Genomic DNA, 13,858 nt, shown 5'->3' with positions numbered 1-13,858 from the left:
ACATTTAGGGACAGGTTTTTCTATTAGGTTATAACTTGGGTAGAAAAACAAAGGGTAAATTCCTTCTTAAATTATTAACTATCATACTAAGAAATGAGGATGCTTGAGAATAGCAGAAAAAGTTTGGCAACCTAAAGAAAAAAAAAGATATTTGTCAAATTCTATTTCATTCTCTTTGACCAATATTTTTAGAGTCTTTTTTTTTTTTTTTTTTTTTTGGTGCTGAGGATTGAACCCAGGGCCTGTGCATGCAAGGCAAGCACTCTACCAACTGAGCTATATCCCCAGCCCTGACCAATATTTTTAGGATGTTAAAAAGAAAAATCATAATAGCACCAAGGACGGGGAGTGGGGAGACACAGCAAGCTCAGGCCTAATGTATACCTTTGTGTGCAACTGGTGCCTCCTTAATTAGTTCATTTCTTGCCTGTGCACACTTAACTTTTTTATTTATCCTCCTCATAAAATTGTTTGGAATAAAAATCCAGACTGGATAACCAAAGCCCCCTAACTTTCCCAGGCCGCCCCTCTCTGTGTAGAGCAGTGCACACAGCTAGACCCAGGGGCTGGTCTGGATTTGTTGAAGGCATCCCAGGGGAGTCATTCTGAGGGAAAGCAGATGGTGAGCTGCTCTAAATTTTAAGGAAATGCCAAAATGCCTGTCTTTTCAGCCCCAAGGCTCCTTAGCAATAATAATAAATTTAGGGTCTTAAACATGAAAACAATAAAAAAATCTGAAAATTAACAAACTTCACATTTGTGAAAGATTCTTGGTCCCTAAGTGTACAGGTTTTGCAGTAAATCAGTGTTGGGTATGTAAATAGTCACTGATCTGTCACCCTAAGATGACAGGTTCTTTAGGTATTACCTCAGGTCTGGGCCATAGCCAAATTAGTAGGAGTGAGGGAGAAGAGTGGCCCTCACATAGTTGCAGTTAGACCAAGAGTAAGTTCCAGTGTTCCATTACACAGTGGGGTGACTATATAGTCAATAATAATGTATATTTCAAAATAGCTAGAAAAGAGAATTTTGAATCTTCAAGTAAACAATAAATATTTGAGTTGAAGGATATACTATCCTGATTTGATCATTATACGATACACGCACATATGGAAACATCACATGGTACCTATAAAGTGAATAATCATATGTTGATTAAAAATAAAGTAAAGCTGGGCACAGCATCACATACCAGTAATCCCAACCACTCAGGTAGCAAGACTGAAGGATCACAAGTTAAAGGCCAGCCTGGGCAACATTGCAAGACCCTCATTGTTATGGTTTAGATGTGTTGTTCCCCAAAAGCTCACGTGTGAGACAATGCAAGAAGGTTTGGAGGAGAAATGATGGGCTTATAGCATTAATCTAATCAGTGAATTAATCCCTGGTGGGATTAACTGAGTAGTAACTGGAGGCAGGTGTGGCTTGAGGAAGTAGTTCATGGGAGCGTGGCCATGGGTATATATTCTGTATCTGGAGAATGGAGTCTCTCTCTCTCTCTCTGCTTTCTGATCACCATGTGAGCTGGTTCCCTCTGCCACACTGTTCCACCATGATGTCCTTCCTCACCTTGAGCCCCAAGGAATGGAGCCATCCACTTATGGACTGAGACTTCTAAACCATGAGCCCCTAAATAAACCTTTCCTCCATTTAATTCATTCTGATTGGGTCTTTCAGTGGCAGCAGCAGCAAAAAAAAAAAAAAAAAAAAAAAAAACTGACTAAAACACTCATCTCAAATGAAAAATAAAAAAAAAACCTGGAGATGTAGCTCAGTGGTAGAGCACCCCTGGGTTCAATCCCCAGTAAAAATAAATAATTAATTATTAATAATAAAAGACAGTGATGGTGCAAATACTTGGCATAAGTAAGGTCCTGGGAACAATCCTGAACACCACTAAAAAGAAAAAGAAAAGAACTAATTGTAATGTAACTAATTTTAAAGTATAAATTTTGTGATCTAACCTTGTCCTTGCCTCCATCCCCCTTTTCATATCCTTAATTTAATTTACTATAAATTAACAAACTACAATTGCATGTATGGTGGAGTACAAAGTGATATTCATACACACAATGTGCAAGGATTAAATCAAGCTGATAAACTCATCATCCATCACCTCAAATAATTATCAGTTTTTGGACTAAATACATCCAAAATGACTCTCAGCAATTTTGAAATTTTATAATACACTGTTACTAACCATGCTGTATAATATATCTCAAAAAATGTATGTCTCCTGACTAAACTTTGTACTCTTGAGCAACGTCCTCTAATTCCTCCCACCCCTGCAGCCTCTACTGGTAGCCACTCTCTGCTTCTATGAATTCCATTGTTAAAGACTCCACATGTAGGTGAGATCACATGTCATCCTTAAATTCTCTTCATTAAAAACATAGATTTTTGGCTGGGCATGGTGGTGCACCCCTGTAATCCCAGCAACTCAGGAGGCTTAGATAGGAGGATCATGAGTTTAAAGTCAGCCTCAGTAACTTAGGGAGGCACTAAGCAACCTAGGAAGACCTTGTCTCTAAATAAAATATTTTTTGAAAAATGAACTGGAGATGTGACTCTGTGGTTAAGCACCCCTGAGTTCAATCCCCTGTACCCACCCCCCAAAATCAAATCTTGTATTTAAAAAGGTTAACAGTAAGACATTTAAGCTTTATTTTAGAAAAATATGAGAAAATGAAGAGAGGATCACGTACCACAATCGTGTTCCAGATGATACAAACACTCTGTATAAAGCTAGAGCTAGAGCTACAGCCCCCAACCTGAGGAGATACATCCTAAAGGTTTATTGTCTAAGTTATTGTTCAGAGCTCAGGATTCATTTTTGTATGGAAACAACAGTTCAAATTACTGAACTCACTTAAATAAGACAGGAAAAGTCAACTCCTTTGTGAATGTAAAGGACAGAATTCTTGGTTTTATGTCAAGTTCAACTAACTACCCTTCAGAGCCTGGTCCTGATGGAAAGACATATTTTCCATTGCTCAAGTTCCAACTCGAAATGCCAGGTACCTTCTATGCCCACCTCTCTTACACTCATTCTTTGAAACTTTTAGCAGAAATGCCAGGGCCTTTCCTCATAACATGAACTAGAGCTCAGGTCTCCTGTCCCCCAAACTCTTTCCAGAAGCTGTCCCTGATACTGCATAGAAGGAAATATTTGGATCCATCATTCTTGGGATATATGCATTGGGAGAGGGAGGTGTTGCCTCCACAGGAAACAGTCCATAGGTTAACACCTCTCCTGTTTGATGGTTCATATGTTAAAGTGGATAGTGTGGTAGAAAGAGCACTGGACTGTGAGTCAACAAACCCGAGTTTGAATCTTGACTATCAAAATTACCTAAGTAACCTTGGATGGTTGACATTGCACGTCCACATTTGCATGTATGTGAAAATAATAAATAGGACTAGGGATGTAGCTCAGGGGTAGAGAGCTTGCCTAGCACACACAAGGCCTTGAGTTCAATCTCCAGCACCAAAATAATAATCATCATCATTAATAAACAGGATTGGATTGGGGTGTGGCTAGCAAGCACAAGACCCTAGGTTTGTTCCCATCATTGAAGAAATGAATATTTACTTGCAAAGAATGTCAATTTTTTCCCCCTGTCCTGCTGAGGATTAGAATCCAGGGCTTTGAACATGCCAGGCGAGTACTCTAGCACGGAACTACATCCCAGCCTCAGGGTGTTAAGATTTCTAAGGAGAGATTTTATAGCCCTCAAGAGAATTTCAAAGGAATCTATCACCACTACAAGTCCCAAAATTAAGAATCTTGACAACATGATCTACTGAATATTTTTGTCCCTCAAACTTCAAATGAGTGCTGTTGTATATTCATGACTTACTCAACACCAAGTACAAGGACCCTCCTCCAAATCAGCAGCCATCATCCTGCCCACTAGTTAAACAATAAACAGAAGGACAATTAATGATTTTATAAACTTTTTACATGACTTCTTATTCTCTGAAAATCTTTCTCTTGCTGTAATTAAAGATCTGTCATCCCCAATCTGCAGTTTCCAGCTGAGTCTGCCTAATTTGAACTAATTAGATAACACAAAGGCCTTCACTTTGTCTTGTAGGCTTTTCCCCCATATCCTCAAGCAACTCTTCTTTCTGCTTCAAATTCTGGGGTTCTTGTTTGTTTTTGTTACTGGGGATTGAACCCAAGGTCACCTTACCACTGAAGACACTTCCCTAGTCCTTTTTTAATTTTGAGACAGGGCCTTGCTGACTTGCTGAGGCTGGACTTGAACTTTCGATCCTCCTGCCTCAGTTTCCTGAGTTGCTGGAATTACAGGTGTGCACCATTATACCTGTCTTCTGCTTCAATTTACTTGACATTGTCCTTGTTCTTTAGTGTTCCTGACCAGATGTGAGGGGATGTGACCAGATGTGGGGGGGGGGGGAATGGAAAAGAAAGTCTAGAGATGTAGCTCAGTGGTAGAGCGCTTGCTTGTCATGTGCCAGATTCTGCATTTGATACCCAGCACACACACACACACACACACACACACACACACACACACAATAATAATAATAATAATAAAGGAAGGAAGAAGGAAGAAAGGGAAACTAAGGTTCAATCTAATAACTTGGATTTTTTTTTTTCTTTCAGGAAAAGGAGGATCAGATTGCTTGTCCTGTGTGTGGAACTACCACCTCATGGGTGGAATCTGCAACTCCGACTGTCTTGTGGGAAAATACAGAGTGGGAGAGGTACTGGAGAGCTGGGGCAGTGTGCTTTCTGCCCTATTTATATATATATGTATAATTATAAAAATCATATAAATTTATATATATGTATAATTATATAAATTTATATATATTTGTACCAGGGATTTAACCCAGGGGCACTTAACAGCTACATTTCTAGCCCTTTTTATGTTTTATTTTGAGACAGGTTCTCACTAAGTTGCTTGGGGCCTCACTAAGTTGCTGAGGCTGGCTTTCAACTCACAATCCTCCTGCCTCAGCCTCCTAAATCGCTAGGATTATAGGTGTGTACCACCATACCTGGCTTTCTGCCCTATTTAGAGAGAATGTGAACTCAGTTTCTGCATATCATTCTGGGCAGTCAAAAAGTTCTAAAATTACTACATTTACTATAATTTGACCCAACATTGTGAAATCCTTCATGACATCATGAAATAATGGTGCTATTCACCTGTAGCCTTTATGTAAAGCACAGAAATTGAGAAGATCTAAGATAAATAATGAGATGTTAAGTAATGAGGACCTCAGAATGAACCCTACATCTGTTATTCATGACCACAGAAGTTTCAGTCTTTGTAAGACTATTAGGTCAGAAATACAAAATCTCTTCTCTCTTATCCTCTGCTGTCTAACCAGAAACATCTGAGTAAAAGAGGATCCATGCTGCTGTTGATCTTTCATTTACTCCACCTCTTCTGCACAATATATGCAGAAGGATCAAGATTTGCTTCCACAGAACACATGGGTTTGCCAAATATACTAATTTCTTGATTGTGCTTCCAAACTTTAGGAAACATGTAAATCTCTCCATAGTGAAATTAATACAAACGAATCTATTTGAATATAGGTGCTCTTTAAATTCCGACACCAGCTCTCATCACAGTTTGGAGAAGCTTAAGTTCATGGAGGTTAAGTAATTTTCTAAAATATCACAAGAATAGTAAATAACAAAGCTGGGACTGAACCCAGAGGATTTGATGAGATAATAACAGCTGAGAAAACAGTGTAGCAGTATCTAAAATATTCCAAGATGCTCAAGAAAGCAATTTTTGGGGAGGGTGCTGAGAACTGAACCCAGGGCCTTGCACATGCTGGACAAGTGTTTTACCACTGAGCTATACCCCCAGCCCCTCTGTTCATCTTTTTCTATTTCACCATACTTGCAAAATTACACAGGTAGAATAGGAAGGTATCTCTCCTGACCCACAATTCCAGCACCAAGCAAAGAACAACTTGTCAGGAGGGAAGCCACTTTTTTCTCATCTCTGGACTCTCTTCCTGATTTAATTGATTTAGCTACATAGTCACAACTAACATCATTCTGGGTCCCAGCCCACAAGAATCCAGTGATCAAGGAAGCTACACAGGTAACTAATGTACATGAGTGAAAGAAGGACACTGGGGGAATGAAAAACCACAGTTCCAGCTTGCTGGAAAGTGGAAATTGATGCATTACCTACGTGTTGGTGATATAATAGCAAATGCTGGGAATTGTGTCACACAGGAAAGCAAAAACAAAAGTGGGGGGCACTCAACTTTGTCAGTGACATGAACATGTTAAAATGATGAATCCAGTTGACAGGTCTTCTAGATTTTAAAGAGAAATTAGGAACTGATTTATATATGAAATATTCTACTTTTGAAATGTGAGAGATGAATGCAGAATGTTTTAAATGGTTTAAAGCTACATAGTGTGGGCCAGACAAAACTAGTACCTGACCTGAGCTGTCTTAAGGTGAGCACAGGATGCTGGGTGTGGTGGCACACACCTGTAATCCCAGCAGCTGGGGAGGCTGAGGCAAAGTCCAAGCCAGCCTCAGCAACTCAGCAAGGCCCTAAACAAGTGAGATCCTGTCTCTAAATATATAAAAAAAGAGCTGGGGATGTTGCTCAATGGTTAAGTATCCCTGGTTCAATTCCATTACCAAAAGAGAGAGAGAGAGAGAGAGAGAGAGAGAGAGAGAGAGAGAGAACAGAAGCTGTCACTTTATAACAAATTATTGTGGAAGCCTGCTCTCCTACTCTTGTTATGAGCAGGGGTCAGAGGTCAGGGCCCAGGAATGGCTTCATCCAGTTGTGGACAGTTGTGTCTGTCTTTTGCCCAGAACACACCATCTTTCTGCTGCCCCTACAGGCTTAGAGAGACAAGATGGAATTCTTACTGGGAAATACCACTACCTTGTTCATCCCTCTGCACTCACAAACAACCTCCTGATTATTCTTAACAGGGAGAGAAATTCAACTGTGAAAAATGCCACGAGAGCTGTATGGAATGCAAGGGGCCCGGCACCAAGAACTGCACCATGTGCCCCGCGTCCCTGCTGCTGCACATGGACGACGGCCGCTGTCTCCACTGTTGTAACACCTCCAGCCCCTCCAACACCCAGGAGTGCTGTGACTGCCAGGAAAGCATGGGTAAGGGGACGGGGACAGCCTGCAGAGGGAGGGTCTGGCCTCAGAAAGCAATGACAGCCACAGAAGAGGAGGATGGAAAGTTCAGGAAAATCAATCAGGCTACCTTTCACTGAGTGCCTGCTGTATGCCTACTGTACTTGAAACCTCGTGCCCATCATCTCAATTCTCAAGTAGATACTATTTTTTTTAATTTATTTTTTAGTTGTAGTCGGACACTATACTTTTTTATTTTATTTATTTATTTTTATGTGGTACTGAGGATCAAACCTAGGGCCTTGCACATGCTAGGTGAGCGTTCTAACACTGAGCCACAACCTCAGCCCCACAAGTAGATATTATTGATCCCACTTTACAGGTAAGACCACTGAGCCCAAAGGGTTGGATTTGGATTATCTAGGTCTACATCAATATTAAGAGGCTCATTTAGAATTAGAAAATGGGTCTTTTGAACAGCAGAGCCCACATTCTTTCCACTGCTATACTGCTTCCCAAGTTAGAGTTCAACTAGGTCTAGAAGTGGACCTTTATATATTTATCCCATTCCATTTTTATTCTTCCCTCTTGGGGGAAATAAAGGAAAGAAATTAGCAATCAAGGAGGTTAATACAGTATTATCTTGAATCTGTTGAAGAATCATTCAGTGGAAGTCAGACCAAATCTAAGCCTTGCATTAGAGACTTAAAGCATTTTAGAAATAAACTTTCATTAAAGGTTAAGAAGAAACCAAACTGAGCCAATGATGCATGTCTGTAATCCCAGTGACTAGGGAGCCTCAGGCTGGAGGATCACAAGTTCAAACCCAGCCTCAGCAATTTAGCAAAGCCCTAAGAAAACTAGCAAGACCCTGCCTCAAAATTAAAAATATATATATATATAAAGGGATAGGGATATGGCTCAGTGGTAAAGTGCCCCTTCGTTCAGTTCCTGGTACAGAGAAAAAGAGAGGTGAGTGGGGGGAAGAGAAGAAACAAAACTCCTTTCACCAACTTCCAGACTCCAACTGGCTTCTAACCTCCAATGTTGTTATCCCCATCCATGATGATATTTGATTTTCATTATTCACAAACTTAGAAACATCCTGAATGGAATGATTCCTAAAAGGAAAACATATTCTGCATTGTTTATTTCAGATGGGGTCTTGCTGTGTTGCTTAGGCTGGTCTCTAACTCCTAGACTCAGGTGATCCTCCCACCTCAGCCTCCTGATAGCTGAGACAATAGGCACACACCTCTGCAACTGATTTGTGTGTGTGTGTGTGTGTGTATATATATATATATATATTTTTTTTTTTTTGATACTGGGTATTGAATTCAGGAGTGCTTTGCCACTGATCCACATTCCCAACCCTTTTTACTTCTTTATTTTGAAACAGGTTTTTGCTAAATTGCTTAGGGCCTTCCTAAGTGGTGGAGGCTGGCCTGGAACTATCAATACCCCTGCTTTAGCCTCCTGAGCCACTGGGATTGTAGGCAGGCACTGCTATTCCTGGCCTGGCTCCTATATTCTTAATATATATTCCCTAGTCCAGAAATAGATAATTTCCTAGGGGTTCAGATATATTATTTCCTGAGCAAATATTTATGGAAGACTGTCCATGTGAGAAAATCCCAGACCCACAACTACTACTAGACACTTTTAATTTTTTTTTTTAATTTTAATTTTCATTTTGTGGTGCTGGAGTGGGGTGGGGTCAAATCCAGGGCCTCTTTCATGCCCAGTGAGCACTCTACCACTGAACTACCAGCCCCTATTTTTCATTTCGTATCAGCTTTTTCAATTAGGTTCTAAGTATCATTTTTACCAAAATCAATTTTTTCCTTCTTCAGTTTTCCCACCCCTTTGGGCAGCTGTTTTCTGCAGTTCCCCCTACACATCCACCTTCAGGGTCTGACTGCCTAATATCCATGCTGTGTCAGTTAAGAATAATAACCTGTACTACATGGAAGCCTTTAAATGAAACCAGAAGTGTGTGCCTGTCGCGTGTAGTGTTTCTGAACATCTGTCCCAACAAAGAACTGTTTAGTCTGGTTTCCTGGTTCCTCTGTGATTCTTGAAGAGTCACCTGGGGTAACTCTGCAAAGTCCCGATATTCTTAGAGTATAGCTTAGTGGCAAAATGCTTGTCTAGCAGGCAAATGTGAAGAAAGAGAAAGAGAGAAAGGGGAGAGACAAATACTCTCACTCACTTGCTCCTTTATGAACTGAGGCAGTCTGCCCCTTCAAAGAAACTGCATTTCAGAGGCTGACCGTGACTCTGCAGCCTAAGATGCAGAGTGAGTAAAATGTGATGGCACGTGGCACCCCGACAACCTGTGAAGGTCTTTTGTTGATTTCCTTGCTTCCCGTGATATTTACCTCAAAGTGCTCTATACAGATTGCTTTTCTTTCTCTCTGGTGCTTTCAATATTTCCTCAGGGGAAAAAAATCTGTGCTCATGTTGGTAATGATGAATATAATAATGATGGTGCTGTTACTTTATGTGTTTTTTTTGCGGGGGGAGTGGGTACTGGGGATTGAACTCAGGGGCACTCAACCATGAGCCTCATCCCCAGCCCTACTTTGTATCTGACTTAGAGACAGGGTCTCACTGAGTTGCTTAGCTCCTTGCTTTTGCTGAGGCTGGCTTTGAACTCGCAATCCATCTGCCTCAGCCTCCTGAGCCTCTGGGATTACAGGCATGTGCCTCTGTGCCAGGTGTGCTATTACTTTAGAGGAGGGAATTCTGCTTGATAGGCAAAATCCCCTGAGTTTGAGAATAAAACAGAAAACTTGTTTAGCACTAGCAAAAAAAAAAAAAAAAATACACACACACACACACACTAAATCAAAGATTTTTAAGTAATTTTTAATGTTGTCTAGTCTTCCTATAAAATAAAGTCATATTTAAAAGTTAAACACACACACACACACACACACACACACACCACATACATAGCAGCGATGAATCAGATCTAATTTGGAAATATCACTTTAATAAATATCAAGATATTTAGTAAGCATAAATTATCATACCTGGTATCACTATTATACTCATTAAGCTAATGTGTAAAATGTATCTAGATTCTCCTATAAAAGAATCCTGGGGGCAGATCCAAGTGGTCCAACCAATATTTATGGATACAACTTGTATACCCAACCTGGTCTGATAGTTTTTTTTTTCTAGCTTTTTTATACTCTTTCACACTCCTATATGGTGGGCTAAAGAAAAGGAAATAAATTAATCAGTTACTTCATGTTTTCAGTCAAGGCATCAAAACAGGATAAAAAGAGGCAAAATTCTTAACTTCAGAAATCCTAATTATGCTAGGAGAAATGCCCTGTCACTCAAGTTGGTAGGCAGGATTTAAATGGTACAGTACTTCTGTTCCTGCTAGGCAAGTGGCACAAAACTCTAAGAAGCCAAGCATCAGTTGTCACACTATGTTTCCTTCAGGTGTCTAGACTGTCCCATGAAGTTAAGGTTAATGGACTGGAATTCTGGTTGTTCCACAATGTCTTGTCTCTGACAATGTAACAATTCATTTCTTCTCCATGGCCTTAATTTTCTCAACTATCAAAAAATAAATTGGTCTAAGTAATTTCTAAGGCTCTACATGGTCATAGAAGTCAGTGACAGGATAAAATTTTATAAATTATCTTCTCCTGCCCTGGAAGAGTAGGATAGTTATTGTGGGCCAGGCTTACACATAGCTGGGAGAGGGCTCAGTCTTAGAAAAAAATCAGAATGTCATTTAGCAATACTAAAGCGTGGACCATGGTGAAATACTTTCTCAGGAGAGAAATAGAAGAATCAATTGATAAATTGAACATTTGGAGACTGACCCATGACTGATGGAGGAGATCAGGGAACTCCCTTTGGATCTCAAATTGACCCTCGTTCTAGAAGGATGGCGTGGTTTTATCAAGCATGGACTGGGATTCTCATAGGGTACATGCTAAGATTTTGTAGGGTGGTGTACTTCCTAAGAAAATTAGACCATGATTCTTACATTTTTAGATTTGTTTTTAAAAATGATGTTCTTTACCTCAGAAACTAATTTCCCCAATTCTGTTTCTTTTCTGCCATCTTTTCTTTTTCTCCCCTGCGTTTGGGGTCATCTTCCAAAAGATGAGTGCATCCTTCAAAGAAGTGAGCCTGGGTCTGCCGCTGAGCACTCCAAGACTGCTCTGTTGATCACCTCCTCTGTCATGCTGCTGCTTCTGCTGGGGGCCACTGTGTTCGTCTGGAGGAAGTCTCGGGGCCAAGTCCAGCCAGTACAAAAGGCCGGTTATGAAAAGCTGGCTGACCCTGCCAGGTCATACTCCTCCTATAAGAGCAGCTATGGCGAGGGCACCAGCTTTGAAGAGGACCAGATGATCGAGTATAGGGACCAGGACTATGATGAGGATGACAATGATGACATCGTCTACATGAGCCAAGATGGCACGGTCTACCGAAAATTTAAGTATGGACTGCTGGAGGATGAGGAGGAAGATGAGCTGGAATACGATGACGAGAGCTATTCCTTCCAGTAGACACAGCCCACCTCCACCCCTTCCTCTCACGGGCATGCCTGTGAGCATGACTGTTTTGGTTTTATCCACACACCAGGCTGAGGTGTGAGTGTGTTTGTCTTCTTAACCACGAATCCAATCAGAATATGTAAGAATGCTGAAATATTTTGTGCTTGTTTTGAGTGACTAAATTCAATTAACAGTTCCCGCTCAACCATCATTGAGGAGCAAGGATCAAATTTAAAGGCATTTTCCTCAAAATGAAATGTGAAGACACCAAAGCAGGAAGTAAAATTAACTATTTTATGTGATTTTAAAAAATAGAGAGGGAGCAGAAGACCAGTAGGGATTCTGTTTCCAAGTTGCATTGTGGGGAGCTCTGCTACTTTTTAGAATCCTGATATTTCTTGAAATAACTTGCAGGGGGTAGGGGGGAAGAGTTGGCTTAACAGGGATTTCTTTCCCCTTCTGGCTGTGTTTAGGCAGAGATTTGTTTTGTGAGAATCAATGAAAAAAAGTGTTCATATCTGTTGTTCCCAGAGTGTCCCCTGGTGAGCAGAAAAGAGTATCTCGGCTGAGGTGGCTCAGGACCCATTTAGAAATGAGGAAAGAAAAGAGAAGAAGCATCATAGCAGAGGAACCACGAGTTTGCTGGGCCCTGGTTCATCCAAGGGTATACAGAGCCATAATGATCCTGAGGGCAGAATGGCTCAGGCAGGAGGCAGATGATAGCAAGCCCAGTGTGAAAAAAAAAAAAAATCACTAAGATTCCAAGAACCACACCCCCGTGATTCTCCAAGAAGTTTTCTAGTAGGAAATCATGAAAGAAAAATGGCAATGTGAACCTAACATAAAATGAAAAAAAAAATTATCCATTCTAAGAAAAAGACTAGCTATCAAATCAGAGGAGCTTCCATCCACAAACCCATCAAAGAAATGCAGGCTCTCCATAGAGAAAGCTGGAATGGAGTCTAACAGGAGGGGATAATCCCAATGTGCTGCTCTGCTTGCAAGCTGTAATCCAGCTGTCAAACAGCCTCCCAACATGTTAGCACTGTGGTTCTGTTTCTAGACTTCCTAAGCTTCCCCTTTTCTCCTTCTCCTGTCAAGTGTGCTCTTAGATACAAATGAGGACAGTTTTTTCTGCAGATAGTAATACAGAGAGAGGGGCTCTGGCTACTCCAAAGTATACCAGCAGAATCTTGTGGATTTCCTTGTCAAAGAAGTGACAGGCACTGTTAGGAGTGGGACAACAAAGAGTGAAAGTGACATTTTCAGATGATGGCAATAGTCAAAATATACTGCACACCTACTGTATACCAGGTATCAAGCTAAGTAATTCCTCGAAAGAAGAAAGAAAGAAGAAAGGAAGGAAGGAAGGAAGGAAGGAAGGAAGGAAGGAAGGAAGGAAGGAAGGAAGGAAGGAAGGAAGGAAGGAAGGAAGGAGAAGAAATCACCACACTTACCCACTTGACATCACAAGTCTATCAGGTTGGAGTCGTCATTGCCCTTTGATAGGAAATCTGAGGCTTACAAAAGGCTAAGTCACAGGGCTGGGCATAGTGACACATGCCTATAATCCCAGGGAGGCTCAGGAAAGAAGATTAAGTTCAAGGCCACCCTGGGCAACTTAGTGATACCCTGCCTCAAAATAAAAATTATTTTTAAAAAAGGACTAGCTCAGTGGTAAAGCATCTGGGATTCAATCCTCAGTACCAAAAAAGAGGCTAAATCACTAGTTCAAGGCCACAGAAATCTCACCAAACTCCAAACAATAAATGTGACCCTAAAGTGCATGTTTCTAATAAATATGCTCCACCAACATAAGATGGGAAAATAAGCATGAATATAAATAAACATGTCTATTATTGTATTCTATGACATCAATATCCTTCTAGGAAGTGTGTGATTTTCATTCACTAAATTCATATATTTTTTAAACAATGTGACACGGACATGGGAAATCTTGATAAAGAAGACTTCCATTTACTGAAGCCTTGTGTTTCTTCAGAGGAAAGTTCTTAGGGTTAGTAAGCTTTCTCTGGAAAGAGCCAGATTTTTGTTACTACTTCAGGCCTTGTGAACTAAAAGATCTCTACTATAACTATTCGGCTCTGCCATGGTAGTGTGAAAGCAGCCACTACCCTACGAATGGGAAGACTGTGTTCCAATAAAGCTTTATTCATGGACACTGAAATTTGAATTTCAGATACGTGTCA

At 40.6% G+C, this 13,858-nt stretch overlaps 1 protein-coding gene across 3 annotated transcripts in view; it reads left to right on the top strand.

The window, feature by feature from the left end:
- Positions 1-11,660, top strand: part of Pcsk5 (proprotein convertase subtilisin/kexin type 5) — a 427,339-nt gene extending 415,679 nt beyond the window's left edge. For all 3 annotated transcript variants that reach the window (XM_077797818.1, XM_077797817.1, XM_026394020.2), the window contains 3 exons: positions 4,634-4,734; positions 6,960-7,146; positions 11,254-11,660. In XM_077797818.1, the coding sequence (XP_077653944.1) occupies positions 4,634-4,734; positions 6,960-7,146; positions 11,254-11,660 (695 nt within the window). The remainder of the gene's footprint in view (positions 1-4,633; positions 4,735-6,959; positions 7,147-11,253) is intronic.
- Positions 11,661-13,858: the final 2,198 nt, after the last annotated feature.

The sequence above is a fragment of the Urocitellus parryii genome, chromosome 4 (genome assembly GCF_045843805.1).
Source record: "Urocitellus parryii isolate mUroPar1 chromosome 4, mUroPar1.hap1, whole genome shotgun sequence".
Classification (NCBI taxonomy): Eukaryota; Metazoa; Chordata; class Mammalia; order Rodentia; family Sciuridae; genus Urocitellus; species Urocitellus parryii.
The sequence above is the reverse complement of the archived record's forward strand: the minus strand, read 5'-3'. Positions and strand labels throughout refer to the sequence as shown.